Source organism: Bactrocera oleae, chromosome 5 (genome assembly GCF_042242935.1).
Source record: "Bactrocera oleae isolate idBacOlea1 chromosome 5, idBacOlea1, whole genome shotgun sequence".
Lineage (NCBI taxonomy): Eukaryota > Metazoa > Arthropoda > Insecta > Diptera > Tephritidae > Bactrocera > Bactrocera oleae.
Window position 1 is genome coordinate 27,810,911 of NC_091539.1, and position 20,956 is coordinate 27,831,866.

The following is a 20,956-nucleotide window of genomic DNA, read 5'->3' on the forward strand; positions in this document are numbered from 1 at the left end:
ATTACGAACAAGAACACAAAGCGTGCCACCCGAACACGAGTGGCACAATCCCTTCGTCTTTCCTCGTCGTCCCCTCGCCCACAATAAACCGGTTTGGGTTACAAAAGAGTCCCAATGTAAAAGCACACTTATTCAAAATTAGGCTTCACGTTTGGTATTACCAGACTATATCATTACGTCAAGACAGTTCTAGTTAGAGTGTTGTCGTGATAAGAGCAATTGAGACATAAGCAAGAAGTTGTAAGCTCGAATAACGAGCAATAAGTGTTAAGTTGTTGGAATTAGAAATAAAGATAAGTGTGTAGCCATTAAATTGGGACTTTTATTTAACAATCCAGTGATCGAACTCACTTGGTCACCTTATAATGTCTATGCAAGAAAAAACTTCTCGATATGCGATTCATATGGTATTGGGCGAACAAAAGAACCATAGTGTGATGTCGCTTTTGCTCGTGTAATGTGAAAGGATAAAATCTTCCTAAAAATGTAGCTGAGGTACTTGGATCAACACTCAAAAGTAGGATCTTACTTTAGCCGAAAGTGTGTCCTCCTGGTTTAGATATTCTAACGATAGTTAGATAGCAGTTCACTTTCTACTTTGCCAAAGAGAACGAGTTGATTTATTGTAACAATATTGAAGGCTTAATGGTTACATTTAAGATCTCGTACTACCCAGCAAAGTGGCTGGTTTTCATAGCTTCTTAAAAAAGAAGCCTCAGCAGTTCAGCTTCACTATGGGGGTTTCTACGCTTCTATTCCTGCCGGTAATTCCGTTCATCTCAAGGAAACCTATAAGAACTTGAAATTGGTACTGTACAATTAAAATATAACGACCACAGTTGGCAAGTGTGGGGTGACTTAAAAATATTGGGTATGTTGCACGGACAACATTCTGGGTTTACCAAATTTCCTTGCTTTTTGTGTCTAAAAGATAGTAGAGACCGATCAAATCACTAGAACAAAAAGTGTTGGCCTCAAAAGAATCTTACAGTTGCCGAAAAGAACGTCGTACATGAACCTTTGGTGCCTCCTCGTAAAGTGCTTCTACGGCCGCATTACATAAAGCAGGGATTGATGAAGCATTTTATAAAGTTAATGCCAAGAAATGGAAATTGCTTCAAATACTTAGTATCAAAGTTTTCAGGTCTCTCTGAGGCAAAGTTGACGGAAGGTGTTTTTGTTGGAGAGTAGTGTAGATTCCCTTTAAACAGATCATAGAAAAAATTTTAGGCAATAACAAATATCTTAACACTATCGCCAAAGGATTTCAAACTTGAGGTTGCCCAAGGAGTCTAAAACTACATTTTCTTCATTCCCAAAGTTTCCATAAAATTTAGGAGATGTGAGTGATGAGCAAGGTGAACGATTTCACCAAGGTATTAAGTAGATGGAAAAAAATTCCAGTTCAGATGGAGCATATTAATGATGTCAGACTACGGTTGAACGCATCAAAGAGACCCTCTTGATGCTTCCCACAAAAACTCTTCTTACTCTTTTATCTTTTATTTTGAGATGATACCTTGTTTATCCCAGATATCTATATTGTCAGAAAACGTGATGTTCTGAGACAAAATGAAAGTCATTTTCAGATTCAGCACACCCAAAACCATACAGATTACGCAAAAATATCAAAACATATTTACATTTTTTTTTTGCATACTTGTGTTATCGATGCGCATAGCTATTTCGATTTGTGTCTGAATAAATTAAATTAAATTTGAATTTTGAATTAAAAAGGATAATATTAAAAACTCCAGAATTTATAATATGATAAAATAAACATTTAAGAAAAATTCTTCGACATATTTATGTCCGCTGCGTAAGCAATATCTAAAGGCAAAGAATAACAATAACACATACATACATATGAACTCGAATACATATTGACGCCGAATGTGAGAATCGTCGCGGAGTTGACAAAATTTTTTTGAATCGACAATCTTGCGGCCAATTCACACAGACGCTTTTGTCGCCCAAACCGGTTTTTTGTGGGCGAAGAGACGACGAGGTGGTATGCTTTGTGTTCTTATTCGTAACAGTTCGCTGCTACGCAATTCAGCATTCCTTTTCATTTTAAAATTCTTTTCATGGTTGGAATAGCACTCAGTTTCAAATGATTATGTACGATATGTTAGGAAATCTGAATTTCGATTCAATAAATTTTTTGTATGTGATATGAAAATATGTATAGAATAATAAAAATATTTTAAAAATTGTGAATTAGGAGAAAATTAAGATACTCAAAACTATTTAATTCAAATTTTTTAAGAACATTTTATGTTTTTATATTTACATAAAATTATAAGGTGCTTTCATATTTATATATTTTGACCGCAAAGGATTTAGCTCGAATATCATTTTATTTAAAACAAGAATTGTAATTAATTCATGAATGTTTTACAATAAATATAAAAAAATATGAACTAAAATTATTATATGTTTTTAATACTTCCAGAAGGTTAAGAAACTCCTGTTATAAATTTATCCTTGAAAATATTAGTAATGTGAGACCATATGGTTACTTAATATAATTATTTCATAATTTTTCAATTTAGCCCATTATCTAAATTGGAAGGTATGAAAATTCAGACCAATAGGTCAACGCATTTCCTCAAAAGCAGCCTAAGTCCCAGTTCTACACGGATAAAAGCGCAATTAAGAGTGTGCTTAAAAATTATAGAAGTAATTAAAGCAATAAATGAATGGTAATAGTACAGAAATTGTAAAATATAATGCCATATATAGAGAACAGTAAAAAATAAATGTTCTGAGTAAACAATGGACCACGGGTCTCTCACTTTTTTCTTTATCTGTAACATTCTCTATCTGTTCTCTATTCAATAACATTCTTTCCTTAACTTATCTACCACAGCGCCATCTCAATTTGGAGATCTAATAAAAACTGTATTGCTTGAAAAATGTGGCAAGCCTCTTACAGGTACTTTTATTCGGATTAAATTCGGACTTATTTGTTTTCACTGGGCGGCGTAAATGTGATGAAGAGTGAAAAATTCTGTAATGCCATCAATTGGGTATTAATTCGGGAGAAGGTTTTATAGAATTTTACGAAAGTTTTCTCAAAGTCTATTTTACTATAAATAATATTGTTAAAGTGGCGGTGTTAAGTATTAGTATTTATACAGGCTGTGTCCAAGGAGAGCAGTCTTAAATAGTGCAATTTAATTTCCAATAAGTGTAAGCAGTAATACTTATATCTATGTCTATAAATGTTAAGAATTAGAATAATTTTATATCTTTGAGAAAGCCAAAGAAATTTAGTTAAAAAAGAGTTGGAAAGTATTTGCAAAAAAAAATTCGTGTCTGGATGTTCAAGACCAGTGACTTGTGCGCAAGAACGGGTTTGTAAAAAAATGCATTGTTCATTTTGAGCTAAAGGCTGTCCTGTGGTGTCACATTTAGTCTCGTTTGTATGTACTCTTAATAAATTTACCTGTAGCATACTTCCTTTTGCCATTTTTGTTGAATAGTTAGAAAATAAATGATTATTCATACAAGTATAAAAAATATCGTATTTCAGGCAAATAATTACCGAGCTTTATGTACACAACGGATGTATATTTATTAAATTAAGATTTTTTTTCAATAAATTAAATTTCTTACAGAATCAACTACGAGTGGCATTTGCTGTTATCTAAAACTCCTTTTCAATTCAATAATTTGTGATACTTATGAAATTAATCGCATTTCTATTTATGCGACTACAATTTTTTCTGTCCAACCCTCCTAGCCTCCTTTTTCACTATCATATGTGAAGTACTTATATATGTTTGTATTAAAAATTGGATGCTGAATTGATTCATTCTAGAGTACGGAAGTACTCAATTCTTACACTTCAACAATTGTTTTCTTTAGTTTAAATACATGAAGTACGACATTATATTAAACTACATGTATACAAATTTTAAATGTTCAAATATGACAAATTTAAAAACTTTTCTTACTTTGTTATTGTTCTACATTAGGAAAATTTTATGAATGAAATGCTCTTGCAGTTTACACCGGGTTTTTTGCAAATTTTTTGTATTATATCCTTTATTATTTTCAAAAGTTGTAAATCAATTTTGCCACATGTACAATTATGTTAGTTTTTTCCTACTTATTACACTCAAAGACTCCAAATACCGCTAGCGATTATCAGCCACTTAAAGCCTAGGCTCCTAATTTGCTCCTATATACCAAAAGTATAAAAATAATACAACCACTTATAGTTTCAATAATGTAAAATGTTTACCCTAAAACAACAAAATTTTAGGTGACGGCATTATTGCTTTATTACCGATATATTTATATGTATATTGGTAAGGCAGTGAAAATTAAATTAATACCAAAGCAAAACATATGCCTCTATTTTATTCACATCTAAACATTGATGTATTTTAAAACCTTTAAAAATATATAACTGGTTGGCGAAAAACTTTTATCATACATTGTTATCGAAAATAAATCGATGAAACATTCCCCGACAAACGGACATATGATTACTGGTGCCAGAACCGAAGCGGGCGTAGAAGCCAAAACATATAACATATAAAAAATGACCAGGATTGGTACAAACATCCCATACATGTCGCTAATGTGCAAGATACCTAGATCTGACCAAATTTTGTTGTTATTGCACCATCAAAAACGTTTCCTGTATAATTTTGTGGAATGCTGTCGAATTGAAGGCTCGGACAAAATCCGGTTTCGTTCCGGCTACATAGATCCGGCTGTTTTTGTGAACGGGCAAATATATATATGTATTTATATTAATACATTTCCATTGTACGAAAATCATTTCCATAATTAAAAATTTGGCTCAATAGAAGCAATTTAATTGTGCACTGAAGTACTTATTCTTTTCATATTTTATTTAAAACAAATTTTGACAAATAATGGAAAAGATAAACTCTCATGTTTGTGCTGTTCTGTAACTGGTATTTATAAGTTGATATATTTTTTGATCGCTTATAAAATATTATATTCATAGTTAAGAAACCCGTTTCGACTAATTTCTTGAGCTAAGAGACTCGTTGTATTGAGAGCTATCTACTGCAATCCTTGTTATTGAGGAAGAAGAGGGTAGCAAATGTTCCTGTAATCACTCAATCAAATTGTTACACAATATGTGTAATTAATATGTTCATATTAGAAATTATTTGAAGCTTATTCATTAATTTTTGAATTGATTTGTTGTATAATTCTTAAACAGGTGAATCATGAAGCAGATCAATGTGTCCGTAATAGGTCTTTCGGGGACCGAAAAGGATAGGGGTCAAGTTGGTGTTGGAAAATCATGTCTATGCAACAGATTCATTCGTCCGATGGCCGATGATTACTTTATTGATCACATATCAGTGTTGAGCCAGGTAGTTTAATCAAAGAAAAACACAAAAATATGATATAAAATGTGCTTATTTGTAGAGTGACTTTAGTGGACGAATTGTTAACAATGATCACTTCTTATATTGGGGTGATGTACGAAAAACCACTGAAGACGGAGTGGATTACAATTTTCAAATAATTGAACAGACGGAATTTATGGATGATTCCACATTTCAACCGTTTAAGGTTGGGAAAATGGAACCATATTACAAGCGTTGTATTGCCACTAAGGTGTTTTCAGCGGAAAAGCTTATGTACATATGTAAAAATCAATTGGGAATCGAAAAGGAGTATGAACAAAAAATAATGCCCGAAGGCCGACTGAGTATAGATGGTTTCATTGTGGTATTTGATGTGAGTCCTGTGCCAAATCGCCCCGTTGAAAAGCAAGTTGACTTTGTTCACAATGTTATAGTAAATATATTGAAAAATAAAAAACCAGTTTTACTCGTTACAACTAAAAACGACGATTCAAATGAAATTTATATACGAGAGGCCGAAAAAATATGCCAGCGTAAGGAATATAAGGGTTTGGTTCAATTGGTCGAAACATCCTCACATGAATCTATAAATATAGATTTAGCATTTTTACTTCTTGCTCAAACTATAGATAAAGTAAAAAGTCGTGTAAAAATTACTTCATACTATGAGGCTGCAAAATCACGTAAGGAACTATTGGACACACGTTCAGAAGCTGTCACGAGACTAATTCGTAACCAGATAATTGATTACCATGTGCTTTGGTCACAGGGATCCAAAATATTAGCACAGTACAGAGAATGGACAGAGTTCTTAAATATTTTTGGTGTAGAAGCTGGTCAAAAACTCTTTAGACGTCATATGAAAAAGCTACGTGATGATCATTTAAATAAAAAACTCAATCAGTATGTTGATAAGTTTGCCAATGTATTGGAGTATCTTTTACCCGACATAAGTACTTTGGGTACAGTAGATGAAAATATATGGGGAAATGCCAAAGGCATATTGAGAAGCCATCTTGATTTTGATCGGCATTTTTTTGAGTGCCCTCAAGCTTCATGGACTGAATTAGTTGATATGGAAGAAACCGAAGATGAAGTTCGTATTCCATTCGATGTATTGGATACTCCCGAAGCGGAAACAATATTTCGAAATTATGTTAATGCGGTACAGCAAGATAAGAAGAAAATTGGGTAAGTCTATTGAGCCTAATTATTATAAATAATATTAAATATATATTAATTGAATATTAACCTTTTACTTTTATTGTGCTAGATGGAAGCATCAATTTAAACTATTATTGGAGGAATCTGGCTTTGTGACTCCGGGTAAACAGCTATCAGAGGTACGCGTGCTTTTCATGGGTCGTGAATGCTTTGAAGCTTTATCAGAACATGATTGTCAACAAATTTATGACATTCATCAAGATGAAATTATTGAGAAAAGCAAGCAAAACTTTATCGAACTATTGTTAGAAAACGCACAATTCTTCCAGCAGTTCAAAAATGTTGATATTATTACTCAAGAAGATGTTCGGGCAATTACAGATCTTATACAGGACGATTCCAGGTAAAATAGAAATATTATTTTTAGTTATAGTATATCTATAAGAATACAATAGGGGACTAAATCGTTCACAAAAAATTCTCTATCGGGCTTAAGTCTGAGGTCTCTGGAGGCCAGTTAATGAGTTTTAATCCCATTGCATAAAATCATTCTGTTTTTGTTTGTGCGGTATGCTTTGGGTCATTTTCCTACACTAGTATATCGCTTTGCCGACGCTCCAGCCCAAATATGCCAAGACCAGGAAAACATGAGTCCTCTGGGATTGGTAATATAATCACTTTTACGTATAATACCATCAATGCGTCGAAGTAGACCTAGCTCATTGCTACGAAACATCCAAACGCCTTGAGTGATCCTCCACCAAATTTCATCGTGAACATATGTTGCGATTCGTACCAAGTCACTTTCATCCAGCCATCAACGTTAAAATGTTCATAATTATTAACGAATTTTAAACTAGCCTTACGATATTTTTGACTTAAAAATATATCCTTAAGTAACGCTCTGGCCTTCAGACCTTCGTTTATTTTGGGATTTCCTAATTGTTTTGTGACAAACTCAATGGACCTTCCTAATAACTTTATCAATTTCCACCGCGGTGCCTGTAGCACCTGAAACAATTAAGCGCCTGGCTGATGCTAGTGTCGGATATTACTTTTTTGAATGACCGCCAGTCTTCTGGGTAACCAAAAAATGATATTGTTTTTTGATTTTGAAAATGAAGCCAAGGGATATTTTGTGCAATTTCCTACAAGTTTTTATAAGAAAGACCATTCTCTATTTCTCCTATCAGGTCTTTTTCTTCAGAGAAGATTTTATAGCTTTTTCCAAAGTAACTAAAAAATTTGAAATTAATATGTATTTTCTTTAAAACAGCTAAAAAGATAGTTTTTACTTATTTTTCTAGAAAAAAAGTTTATAGCGAACAATACTGTTCACACAAATTTTCTCACAGTTTTGTAAAGTCCCGTTACTTAAAAAATGGTTGTCGGGAGATGTTGATGGTATTAATACCCCTATTACGGTTTTCAACTCCACTCGGTTGAATTGAAGTTGAAGCAATTCAACTTCAGATCAACCCAACTCTTTTTTGGCATTACGGTTTTCAGTCGAAGTTTGATTGGTGTTGCCAACTTAAAAAAATAAGATTTGACAGATAATTAAACAGCTGAACATTTTTAAACGAAAAATCAAAACAGATTAATTTAGTTAGAAAAGGTGAATAATTATTGAAATGGACATTAGTTTTGATTTATATTACGATAACAAAAATGTTCGGGCCAAAACTGATGTGCTGCGCATAAGAAAAAACATAAGTTATAAATAAGGAATCATTTTGTTTTTTACTAAATGAGAGGAAGGAACGTTATCACAAACTCTCCATTTCCTTGCTGCCGGTAGTAATCAAGAATGCATTTTAAATGATTTGAACTTTGGGCTGCAGAAACCTAAGATATCTATGGTTGTTACAAAACCTGTTTTTAAATATTATGAACACCATATTTGTGCGCTGTGGATAAAACACCAATGACTCAAGAGGTGCAAAACGCAAAAAAAAAATTTTAATTTTACTCAAAAAGTATATTTCTAGGAGTAGTAGATTGTATCGACTCTTAATGATCGAAACACTTCCCACGATCCCTTTATTTTATTTTAATGTTTCCAAATTGTAGCTTGTCTCGTCCAGTTTCGGGATTTTACTCTACTTCCTCAACAAATGTTTCACTTTTCTATGGATTTGTGAAAGATAACTGATTAAATCTGTTTGAAATTATAAATAAAGTAGTTTTTTTTTACTCATTTTCCATTTTCTATTAATATTTTTCCTAAATAAATTCATTAATGCTTAACTACTGCTTGTTGATCATACTCGTAGCCGTATGTATTAATCATGAGTTGCTATTGAATCAAAATTTAATATCGTCTGCAGCTTTACTCATGGACAAGGATGGGTATGACCAACCCAACCCCGTTCCCACGACAGTCGGGTCTACGTAACCGGAACGGACCCGGATTTATTCCGGCCAAGGACTGTCAACTCGGCAGAATTCTGTCGCTACAACAACAACAACAACAACCAACCCAACCAAACGACCTTCATAAAATGACATAGTGTTAGTTTACTGTGTGACCAAACGAATTAGCACGTGCAAATGAATGTATAAAAATTAATATTGTTTCAGGTTGAGTGACAATAAGATTATAGCTGAACAATTTGGCATTAAAAAAAGGACTATATGATATTTTATCGAGTAAGAATTAGTTTGATTTCATACGTAAAATATTTACTTCCGTCCGCGCCAACCCGTTCGGTCAACTGCTGATTGCCGACTGACTTTATCGTCGTTTTAGTGCCCAAACAGTCACCGACATTCCTCCCTTCCTTATTTACCGCCCGTATCAAACGCAGAAATCAGTTCTTCTCTTTTGTTTTCATTTCACCAATGTTGCCATTGTTCTATTTGTATACACGATTTCTCACACATTTAGTTTTTTAGTTATAATTTTTCATAATGTAAAAGCTCAAAACTAAAATCAATCTATTAAAAATAGTTTACCTATTTATAAATAAGTGTATTCGAGGGATATCCGCGAGAATTAGATTTTTACCGTAGAAACGAGTTAGTTGATTGCTCTCACTGCTCTCACGAGTTAGCTGATTGCTCTCTTATAGGATTGAATTTTAGTTTTGAACTTTTAACTGAAGCATAAGTATTCGTTTTACGCTTTTCATTTGTGCGCATTAGTGATAATACGTGTAGATACGTTTACGATCACTTACGCTCTTTTAGGACATGCTAAGATTTTACCCATCCCTGCCCATTGATCTAGCAGCTTCTAAATTTGGACATTTGTAATAAATATATTTAATTAATATTACTTATAAATATCTAACTTGGAATGACAAGCTATCCTGTGTAGCAAATATAAACCAAAGTCTGCATATCATAATATTAAACTAATTGGAATTGTGACTTTTATGGTTTTTTTGTATCATATTTTCTTGCTTCGTCTTATTCTCTTAGTATTCATCAAATCTGGGCATGCAGACCGCATAACCGAAGTAAATTCGTATTTAAATTATAAAGAACAGCCGCATTACTTGGCTAAAGATCAATGTTGTTTTTGTGGTTTCCGAAAGTCTAGGCACTTCTTGGGGGAAGGTGCAAAATTAACTGTCAACGAAGTCACCTTACGGAGGGCTTAGGATTTTCACTGCTAGGTGCACACACCACATAACTTGTGGTCCACACCCTATGTTATGTGTCTTACGGCCTGAACAGGTCTTAAGATGGCTCCATCCATTGCATGTATTGCAGAAAAATTCCTCCGGGTCCGGATTGGTATCAATACCAGATCGGATAAGAAGGATATAAAGCAGCCCTGTTAATATGTTTCTCTGATGGGTACAATTTTAATTTATTATTTACCGATCCAAGTAGGGTTAGACCTTCAAAATAACAGTTCTTGGCCTGATAAATTCCGAATCATTCCGGTACCATAGAACTAGTTGTTGTAGAAATTGTAATTAATGGTTAGGAATGCGAAATATATGACCCCAATTACATATTAAGACCACTGTTAAACTAATGTATTTCATTTTATTAAATACATTTTTAAAACTATTATAAAAAATAAAAATATGTAAGTGTGTATGAATGTTTAGTTGTTACGATTTTGTTTTCGAACCAAATAAAGAAAATTGCAAGACGAAAAAATAAAAAAATAAAAATATTTCCGGATTTGCTTGGAATGTTATTCGTTGAGAAATATCGCATATTCTATAATATATATTTTTATTATTACACATATGTACATATAATCTCGGCTTGAAATCAGTTAACAATATTGATTTAGATTTTAATTTTATTACGAGATAGATCTGCGTATCATTACTAACACTTTATTATATTCATTTAAGACCATATATAAATTAGAATTGCAAATACTCAATTGACTTAATATACATATTTTTCAGGTATAAAATATTAGACAGACTTGATCAGGAGAGACGGGTGATTCTATTTCAACATTTGGGTTTTATACACTGTCCCATACGCGAGCATTGTCCTTTCTTCCATAATTGCGTTGACAGTTTGGTAGATGAGTTCTTGGTAGATAAGTCACCGAATCTGAAGAATTCCAGCAACTGGAAGTCTTCGAGCTCCGACAGAACTTTAAATTTATTAATAGTCGGATCCGAACATCTTGCAAGTGATTTGCTCAATGATATTCGAATGTGCACAGGATCAAAAGGGGAATATGTTTATGAGAACCAAACCTATTACCTAAATTATCGCATTGCCAATGGAGATATGGAAGCATTTAAGTCAATTGATGTGCATTCGAGTGGTAAGTATTCTTAAGCAAATTTATATTTTCATGTAAAGTATATATACGAGTATGTACACGTATTATTCTTGATTTTAGGGTTAATTTGTGTGTACTCAAATCAACAGTCGTTTGAAACGCTAAAGGATAACTTAGAGCGCACTTTGCTATGTAATTTGGAATTAGAGGACAAATTTGAGAACTTGCCTATCGTTTTGGTGTATCAACCTCAGGATCTGAAAGAAAACGAAGTTGAGTACCTGCGTAATGAAGGATTACGATTATCTGAAATGCTACACTGCGATTTTATTGATCATCAACAAAATCAACAAAAATATGTCTACGATATTCTTAACATTGTTATTCTGTCCTTAAGACTCTCAGAAATGAAAAATTTTGATTCTTATTCTTCAAATCATATTGATTTACGAATACTTGTTTGTATGTTTTGTGGGGATCAATATGATATAGAAAATATTATAAACCCACTAATAGCTGAATCGACAAACTGTAAATCGTCAGAACATTCCATTTTGATTGACGTATTCATAGGAGATTCAAAAAAGCGAATTGAATTCATCCTATCATCTTATCACGGAATAAACCAGTATCGTGAGGAATTAATTCATGGATATATTTATTTTTATTCTGGAAAACGTCGATCATCATTTTCAAATTTAAGGTACTTTTTATGTTATTTGAAATTAATAAAAGGGATGTTGTAAACTTAAAAAAAATTCTCAATAATAGTTCACACAAATGAAAAAAAAAATACAAACAAAATGTGCTTATATGAGCAAGTCTAGTCTTTGTGAGTGATAATTTTCATGCTTTTATATAAACAATATTTGAATTACACTTTTTCAACTACAAATCTTTCGTATTTAATATTTACTATTATTTTTAACACATTTGTATGCATTTTCAGTGTTTTAGCTGTACAAAACTCGAATATTCCATTACAAATAATTGCTGTAACTGAGAGTGGAGGCGCAAATGCATTTTTCAATAGTGAAATTTGTCAATTTCTGATAACGGAAGGAAATTCATTGGCTGACAGGTGTAAGGGCAATTTCATGACATTTTCTGCCGATCAATATGTTAAGTGTAAGTGTATTATGATCTGTTATAGATTGTGTGCATTATTCAATAATAATTGATTTACTATTTTAGTCGCTTTCTATACTCCATTTTTGAAAAATGTTTGGGAAAATAAATATGAAGTTGAAAACTTGCATGTGGAAGAGTCAATAACATTGGATTCTGGAGAAGGCACACTAGAGAATTCAGTTAATCAGCTTCCACGACCACCACCACGACATGAAAGCTATATGTTATCTAGTACTATGGGTACTGATGGATCTGGAAGTGAAAACTATGAAATGTTACCAACTAGATCTTTGAATTCACTAAACGGTAAGCCTTTTCTTTTCTGAATGTGACATAAAAATTGTGTCATAAACAAGCTTTATCGAAAATCTAAAATCGAAGATAATGAAAAAAAAACGAATTATATTAATTAATCATACGACTAAAGTAATTTACTATGTATAACATATATAGTGAAAAGCTGGATTATTTATGTATTTAAATTAACTTGCCAAATTATGTTCGTTTATTTTTGTTCTTCATTATTTAAATAATCAGCAGGAAACCATTTTGAAAATAAATTTGTTATCACAGCCTTGATAAATGATGCAATTTAATTATCCCGAATTATATATAATAAATGGTGTCCGCTTTGACGCTGAACTAGAATTTGTTATCTATTCCGACCCAAATAAAAATATTTGTTTTTCTGAAGTGGTCAACCCCACTATTTTGCTGTCAGAAAAGAGCTTCTCAATAATTTATTAGCTGTTCGGCTTCGCATTATAAACTTGTAAGTCCCTGAATTTGTCGGACAATTGAGCCCTTATTCCCGTTTTCAACTCAATTGCAGTTTAATGCAAGTTTTGAAATTTGGTATCATCGATATTAATATTACGCTTTTCAATATTGTGCCAGTGGGTTTGACACTTCGTAGCGGTTGTAGTTAAAATTCGTGCAGTTTATTTCGGGAAAAAATTAATAGAAAATTTAAAATGGGTAAATCAACTATTTAAAATAGTTATTTTGAAAAAAAAAACGAGGGAAAGTAGAAAATAAAATTAAGTGATTTCAATAATATTTAGAATTTCCTTAACGACTACACATATGATTGCGCCAGCTCAAAGTTAAAATCATTTCCACTGCATTTTTGATAACTACCGTCATTCATTATTTATATTCCTTATTTAAACGAAAATAACTTACGTGTTTGCAACAAACAGTATTTATAACTGTCTTTGGCCAAATGTATTTAAGCAATCAGGAAGGCTTTTTTTGTATGGACAGCACATCGGTTTTGTCCCCAACATTTTCGACATCGTAATATGAATCAAAACTAATCCATTTTAATAATTGTTCACCCTTTTGTGAGTAATAACTGAAATTAATTGTTTTGACTTTTCGTATACAAAATTTCAGCTGTTTAATTATTTGTCAAATCTACAAATCGTAATAAAGACATAAGTTAAAGTTCATATCAAATTGAGTAAAGCTCCGCTAGTTATGTATGGTTTTTCCAAAAAATAACCGAACTTTGTGGATATAGAAAAAGTGCACATTTTGAAGTTATTATTTATTCAAAATAGGTTCCATTAGACTCAATACAACGTTTGGAAAGATCAACCAGCGCATGCATAGATTTTGTATGTCATTTATAGAAATGTTGTTCATGTGGAACAAAACCGCAGAAACCATTTGCCGAAATCTTCAGTTAAAATTCTCCAAAAAGTGCTTTTACTCGTAATCCCTCAACTAACATTCACGTAGTAAAATTTGCATCGATACCAATAATTTAACGGACTTTTTCCAATAAATTGAACATGCTTACTAGCTTCTAGACGACTTGGCTTTTGGTCGTCATTTAAATCCTCAGTTTACACACTAAAAGGTGTAAACCACGTATAAACTTAAGTACGATACAATTCAATCTTTAATTGAAATGGCTGTAACTTTAACGTCTTGCATCCGATTTACATGAAGTTAGGTGCGTTTGAAAGAAGATGAATGCATCTTTTTAATGCTGTTGTATGATTTAAATATAAAGTTCGTTTATTTTTGGGAAAAATCTTATGTACATATACATATGTACTTATAATTCAAGTTAATCAAACTATAAAAATTAAATATTTAATAGAAAATATAATAGAACAAAAAAGGAAGGGCTAAGTTCGATGTAACCGAACATTTTATAGCCCCGCAAAGTCAAATGGTATACTTGTTTGAGATTTCTTTGTGCACTGGGGTCCACATATTCAGTACCTAGGGGCTTGAACAGTTTTGGTTCGATTTAGACAATTTTTGGTCACAAGGTGGCATACTTTAAACGTATTATTCACGCAAAGTTTTACCCCGATATAATCATTGCTTGATTTGCATAGTGCAAAGTGAAAAAATCAGATGAAATTTAAAATGGTGTTATATGGGAAATAGGCGTGGTTGTAATCCGATTTCGCTCATTTTCGCACTATAACATAGAAATATGAAAATAATCTTATGTACTGAATTTGGTTGAAATCGGTTAAGCAGATCCCAAGGTATGGGTTTTCACCTAAAAGTGGACGGTGCCACGCCCACTGTCTAATTTTGAACGCGGTTCCTATAAAGTCATCTCATACCATCCTAGAGATAAACTTTAATGTCTCTGGTGTGTTTACTGCTTGGTTTATCGCGCTTTTAGTATTTTTTAACAGTACCGTTATATGGGGTGTAATTTCCCAGGCTTTAATCCTTGCAAGTTGCGAGAGTATAAAATGTCCGGTTACACCGAATTTTATAAAATAATTAAGTTTAGCCCAATAAATAAATATCAAACTGATCTGTATACATATACATATATAAATGAACATCCCTTTTTAAGCATTATGTAACATGCACATAATATACTGCATATATCTTTTTACAAATACAGAGGAAAGGGACATATCTTTAGATGAAATTTACGACGACAACGAAAAGCCGAAACACCATCACCAAAGTAAGTGATGTTGAGAATATATATATGACTAATTTGTATAAGTAAAAGCTCACCACAAAACTATCGACCTCTTATCGAACTCAATGAATATATGGGACATATATGCACCGATATATAAAATACAAATAATTTACATTTAATATTTTTTATTTTGTTTGTTGTTATTGATTATGGCCAATTTATACAAAAGTAAGATTCAATATTTACACTAATTTTTAGTTGTGCCTATATGTCAAGAAACTCCCAAATACCATTTTTAATATATTCTCTTACCGGTTCGTTATATCATAAAGAGGGTATGTTAAGTTTGCCACGATGTTTGTAACACCCGAAAGGAAACCTTAAATTATATACATAAATTATCAGCATGACGAGCTGAGTCGATTTAGCCATGACCGTCTGTAAATACGCGAACTCATTTCTTAATTTTCGAAATTTTGCACACGTCCTTTTACTATCAAGTATCGCCGATATCGGACAACTATAGCATATAGCTGCCATACAAACTAAACGATAAAAATCAAAAGCTTGTGTGGAAAACTTTTTCTTTAGACGAGGTATCTTGAAGAAATTTCACACAGATTACACTGGACTACAGTGGTTTTGTTGCCATAGATAAAATCAGAAAACATGAACAAAATATCATATATCTTTATAATGGTAATGTTATGAAAAATAAGAATACATAGAAGTAAGCAAAGAAAAAACGGCGAAAACATATGTTTTATTAAAATAAAATTTTTCTTTTATGAGCACTTCTTTTATAATTTTTCAGTTGACAATTTCTTTTTAATAACCATCATATGAGGGCTGCTATATATATTTCTGGCCTAATAACGAAAATACGAATATTTATCAACGAAAATGGTTTTATTGTTTTTCAAAATATTCTCCATCAAGATTTATACACTTTTGCATGCGCTCAAACCAATTTTCGAAGCACTTTTTCCACTCCGATTGAGCAACCTCCAAAACATGGTTTTCGAATGCTTCAACAGCATCTTCTGGCGACGAAAATCGTTGACCACGCATTATTTTCTTGATGTGTGGGAATAAAAAGAAGTCATTGGGTGCCAAGTCAGGGCTGTACGGCGGATGACCCATCAATTCGACGTTTTGGCCGGTCAAAAAGGCGCTGGTTTGAGCCGATGTGTGAGAGCTCGCATTGTCATGGTGCACAATGATTCGTCTTCTCTTGTTCGTTTTTCGAACAAGAGCCCAAGACTTCAGGCAAACAAATGGTGGTGTACCACTCAGAATTGACCGTCCCACGTTGCTCAAGCGGAATAGTCGCCACATGTCCAGTTTTGTGAAGAAACAGGCGACCATTTGCTTCGAAGTGCTTCTTCCACGAACAACTTTCGTTAAATTTGGCTCGTCTTGGAAGACCCACACGGGCGATTGCTGTTTTGTTTCGGACTCATACGCATAGATCCATGATTCGTCACCTATGACGATCTTATAAACGTCTTGTGAAGCACCGCGATCGTATTTTTTCAGCATTTCTTCACACCAATCCACACGAGCCTTTTTTTGAGCGATTGTCAAATTGTGCGGGATCCAACGAGATCCGGCCAGGTGTTCATGCAATATCGAATGTATGCTGGTGGGAGAAATGCATAGGCATGCCTCTATCTGAAGGTATGTTACATGACGGTCTTGCATTATCAGTTCACGTACGGCATCGATGTTTTCTGGCGCAACGGCTGGACGACCTTCACAGAATTCGTCTTTGAGCGAGCGTCGGCCACGATTGAATTCGTTGTACCAGTTTTTCACAGTGCTATAGGATGGTACTTTATAGCCATACAAGATACTTAGATTTTAGTTCATCGATGCACTCTTGTCGTGATAATCCACGTCGAAAGTTGTGAAAAATGATCGCACGAAAATGTTCACGAGTTAATTCCATTTTATGGCCGAGATGAATTTTTTAATTCCCTGTAAATAAAACAATTCACGATTAAATGACAAAACGTTCTGAGTGATGTTATCTGAGTGATGTTATGTCAAACTTTCCAATGGAAATGTCAGATTGCACCTGGCAACACTTAGTGTTGCCTAGGCCAGAAATATATATAGCAGCCCTCGTACTACGATCCCTTCACCTTTGATACCTTTTTCCATCACTTTTAGATCCTGGTGGAACCGCTCTCTTTGTTCTTTACCATTATTCCCAAATTTTGCGAAAAGTAATTCAGACGATAGTCTACGTTAATACTCATATTGGCTTCTCCATATTGGAGTCTGAAAATTTGTCAGCATATTTTGCTTAATTTCTTCGTAATTTGGTGCTTTATCGGTAGCTAGGAAATTTTTGACTATAAACACATTGTGTATTCGAGGACCCTTAAATATTCCACCTTTCGGTCAGCTTAATAGATCTTACATAATATTGTCTTCCTACCATCAAGGAACACTGCTCTACTGAATATTCATACTGATGAGATTGTTAAATTTTTTGTATTGTTAATATACGTATTCAGTTCTTTATATTGTGTATAAGATCATGTAGTGAAAACGTATACGGGCTTCTTGATTCCAAGAATCTAATTAATTAATTTAATTAAATGCTTTAAATTTCCAATTTTATTTCGCCATCAGCAGGATTTTTAAGTTGATAAGAAGATATTTTCTAAACCACAAGAAATATCCCACTTTATTCTGATATTAATAGTATAGGGATATTAATATATAACTTCGTTTACATAAACAAATGATTATGATGCATATTGATTGTTGATATTGTGATTTGTGGCTAACTTTACTTATGCAAATGAAACAATTTAAATATGTATGTTTATCTCGAAGTCTCTATTAGTTAATATGAGTTATATGTTTCAGTTGTTTTATTTAAGCTCAAAACGAGTAATTTAGAAAACTCAGTAAACTATTAAATTGCTATTAAGGGTTTCAGATTTTCCCACCTCCAACAACTCCTCCAGAGCCAGCTCCACCTGATCATCAACTCATAACGTGTACATATAAGAGTCAATTCGTATCGGCTTCCGAGTCTAGTTTGGAAGAAATAACATGTAATCTATTTTATTTATTTGAAAGTTGTGCAAATTTAATGCTCTTAATTATTTTTTCATGCCTTCATTAAGCAGCTGATGTAAGTGGATCAAAGGATTCATTGGCCACACATGAAGCAGGTTGATTTAAGCTTGTTTAATTGTACATTGTTGTAATGATTGTTATGATTTGCGAATTTTAAATAGTTTTCTTTTCACCGGTTTTCATATTATTTTTTATTTATTCATTTTATTTTTTTACTGTTCAAATATTTTTCCTTGATACACAATCATATAAACGAGTATATCACAAAATATATGATCTTGTAATAGATAAAATAGAATTTCCATATGCTAGATAAACTAATATTTCGTGCCTGAAATTCGACTTCGCGGAGGATCGCTAAGCAAATTTACTTAATTCATTTTATTTTAAACATCCTATTTTCCACTACAAAATAGTTAATTTTTAATGTAAAACTAAATATAATAGCATACAAATTTGTCGCAATGCCATTTTTGTGAAACTCATATCGTCCAACTGTTATGTAATACAATAAACATTAAATTTTCATTTAAAAAACATATGTTCAATTTGTAAAATAAAGTTAGATTATCTTTTGCAACATAGGCATAAAGGTTAAATTTTAGAAAAGCGTAACTGAATTCGTGGGTATTTACGAATAGAGGAGGTTTTCCAGATTTAGAAAATATACACATTTAGGTGCCGCTGAAGTATGGTTTTTGAGATATTTGCATTAAAGTTCAAAAAATGCAACTATTTAACGTACGTGTTTCCTTAATTTATAATAAATTCTACTCTTATATTTTTAACTTCTATATCCTCTAACACTTCACGAATTCGTTTCTACACATGTATTTTATATTAAAAAGTGCATAAATAACTTCAATTCAATATTTAACTTTTGTTCAGTTCTTTTTATTCACACAATAACAAAAGGGTTGCACTCTTATAAATGATCAGTTTTACCTTATCTATAAGGAACCAAAAGGAATAAAGAAAACGGATGATACCCCAATGACAGGAAATAAATAGCACATTATTATTTTTTCGCGTAGAATTCCATTCTGCGTTGGCGGCCTTCGGCCACGCTTCAAAAAATTAACCTTGGTCGGTTCAACACAGGGGTGTCCTCAGTTCTTTTGCTTAGAACTCCTTGTTGCGTGGGCGGCCTTCGGCCCCGCTTCAAAAAAAAAAATCCCTGGTCCACCGGGATTTATCAAAAGTGAAGTGTTAGTTGTTATAAAAGTTATAAATATAAATGTAAAATTCATTTTAAATCGAAAAAATACGTACCTCAAATAGTTGAATTTTTGAACTTTAAATGAAAATATCTCAAAAACCATAAATCAGAGGTAACTAATTGTATATAGTTTTTTAATCTGGAGATCCTCCGCTATAAATCAAAGCCGGCATAAAAACTAAAACGAGTTTACAATTTTTCTAAAAAAAGACTAAAAAAATGTTGTGGTTTATAAAATACCTAAAATTATTCATATTTCTTTTGAATGAATGAATGAATGAATCAGTTAATTAGAGGGAGGAATTTTTAGAAATGCTTGCTCTAAAAGATTTGTCCTTGATTGACATAAGCAAAAATGGACCTGTATTTACATCCGATCAAGGACGGACACTTTCTCTATATAAGTTTTTATAAACAAATATTATATATGCTACAATGCGCACTACGAATGTAGAATAAAAGTAACGCAACAACATTAATTTAAACTGAATACATTATGATATTTTTGACAAAATATGGGCCAATATTTTTTAACATATATTTATGAAAAAATGATTTTCGCTTCAATCACGTACTGCAAACTCTGCCTCCTTTATGTATTGTATAAGATTGCATTTCATTAAAATGTATCAATTTCACTTGAAACGTTTTGACATATACGATATCAGAATAGCAGCAATGAAATATAAAAATGTACAATTTATATGCAAATAATTTCGGTATTTCTTTGACATTACCATGTTGTCCTTCCTTAGTTTTTTAGTTCGTTTTAATTTTTTTATTTTAATATTAAATTTTTTTCAAAGTATTAAAACTGACTCTCGTTATTGTAGTTCTAATTTTGAGATATTATCAATTTACCTTTTTTTTTGCAGAGTGGTTGGAGGATAAAAATGAACCACGTAGAAATTTAAACAAAAATTCCATTTGGAACAACTTTAGTGGTTCCACCCATGCTTATACAACTGGTCGTCGTCACATTGATTCAAATTTAAATAAAATTCGTCCAAAAGGCCCCAGTCAAACATTAAAGGTGCAGTGTTTTCATATACGAGTATATAAAAAATAATAATAATTACTCTGCTTCTAATTTTGAAATATAGCAACCTGGTAAATTAAATATGAAAAACTTTCAACTCGTAAGTGAAGCAGTAGCCAAAATGAATTTTGGCGGTGACACATTTTTGCCAGTTTCTGATGCTGATAAATGCTCAAAACGTTATACGCATTTTGATCATACTCAACTTGATTGTGACGAAGATGATTCAGAGGAATTGGCTGAATACGAACAGATTTATGAAAATGAAGGTATGATCTACGACTCCGAAGAGTCTATGAACGTTTATTATATG

At 32.5% G+C, this 20,956-nt stretch overlaps 1 protein-coding gene across 3 annotated transcripts in view; it reads left to right on the plus strand.

Moving 5' to 3' along the window:
- Positions 1 to 2,964: 2,964 nt before the first annotated feature.
- Positions 2,965 to 20,956, plus strand: part of RhoGAPp190 (Rho GTPase-activating protein 190) — a 38,748-nt gene continuing 20,756 nt past the window's right edge. Inside the window, exons 1-13 of one of the 3 annotated variants that reach the window (XM_070109377.1) lie at positions 2,965 to 3,195; positions 5,213 to 5,369; positions 5,425 to 6,557; positions 6,640 to 6,933; positions 10,910 to 11,283; positions 11,362 to 11,944; positions 12,191 to 12,369; positions 12,436 to 12,678; positions 15,260 to 15,325; positions 18,235 to 18,360; positions 18,433 to 18,480; positions 20,480 to 20,637; positions 20,708 to 20,912. In XM_070109377.1, the coding sequence (XP_069965478.1) occupies positions 5,220 to 5,369; positions 5,425 to 6,557; positions 6,640 to 6,933; positions 10,910 to 11,283; positions 11,362 to 11,944; positions 12,191 to 12,369; positions 12,436 to 12,678; positions 15,260 to 15,325; positions 18,235 to 18,360; positions 18,433 to 18,480; positions 20,480 to 20,637; positions 20,708 to 20,912 (3,559 nt within the window). In that variant the 5' untranslated portion in view covers positions 2,965 to 3,195; positions 5,213 to 5,219. The remainder of the gene's footprint in view (positions 3,196 to 5,212; positions 5,370 to 5,424; positions 6,558 to 6,639; positions 6,934 to 10,909; positions 11,284 to 11,361; positions 11,945 to 12,190; positions 12,370 to 12,435; positions 12,679 to 15,259; positions 15,326 to 18,234; positions 18,361 to 18,432; positions 18,481 to 20,479; positions 20,638 to 20,707; positions 20,913 to 20,956) is intronic. The other 2 variants (XM_014238384.3, XM_014238386.3) reach the window with 2 other exon arrangements.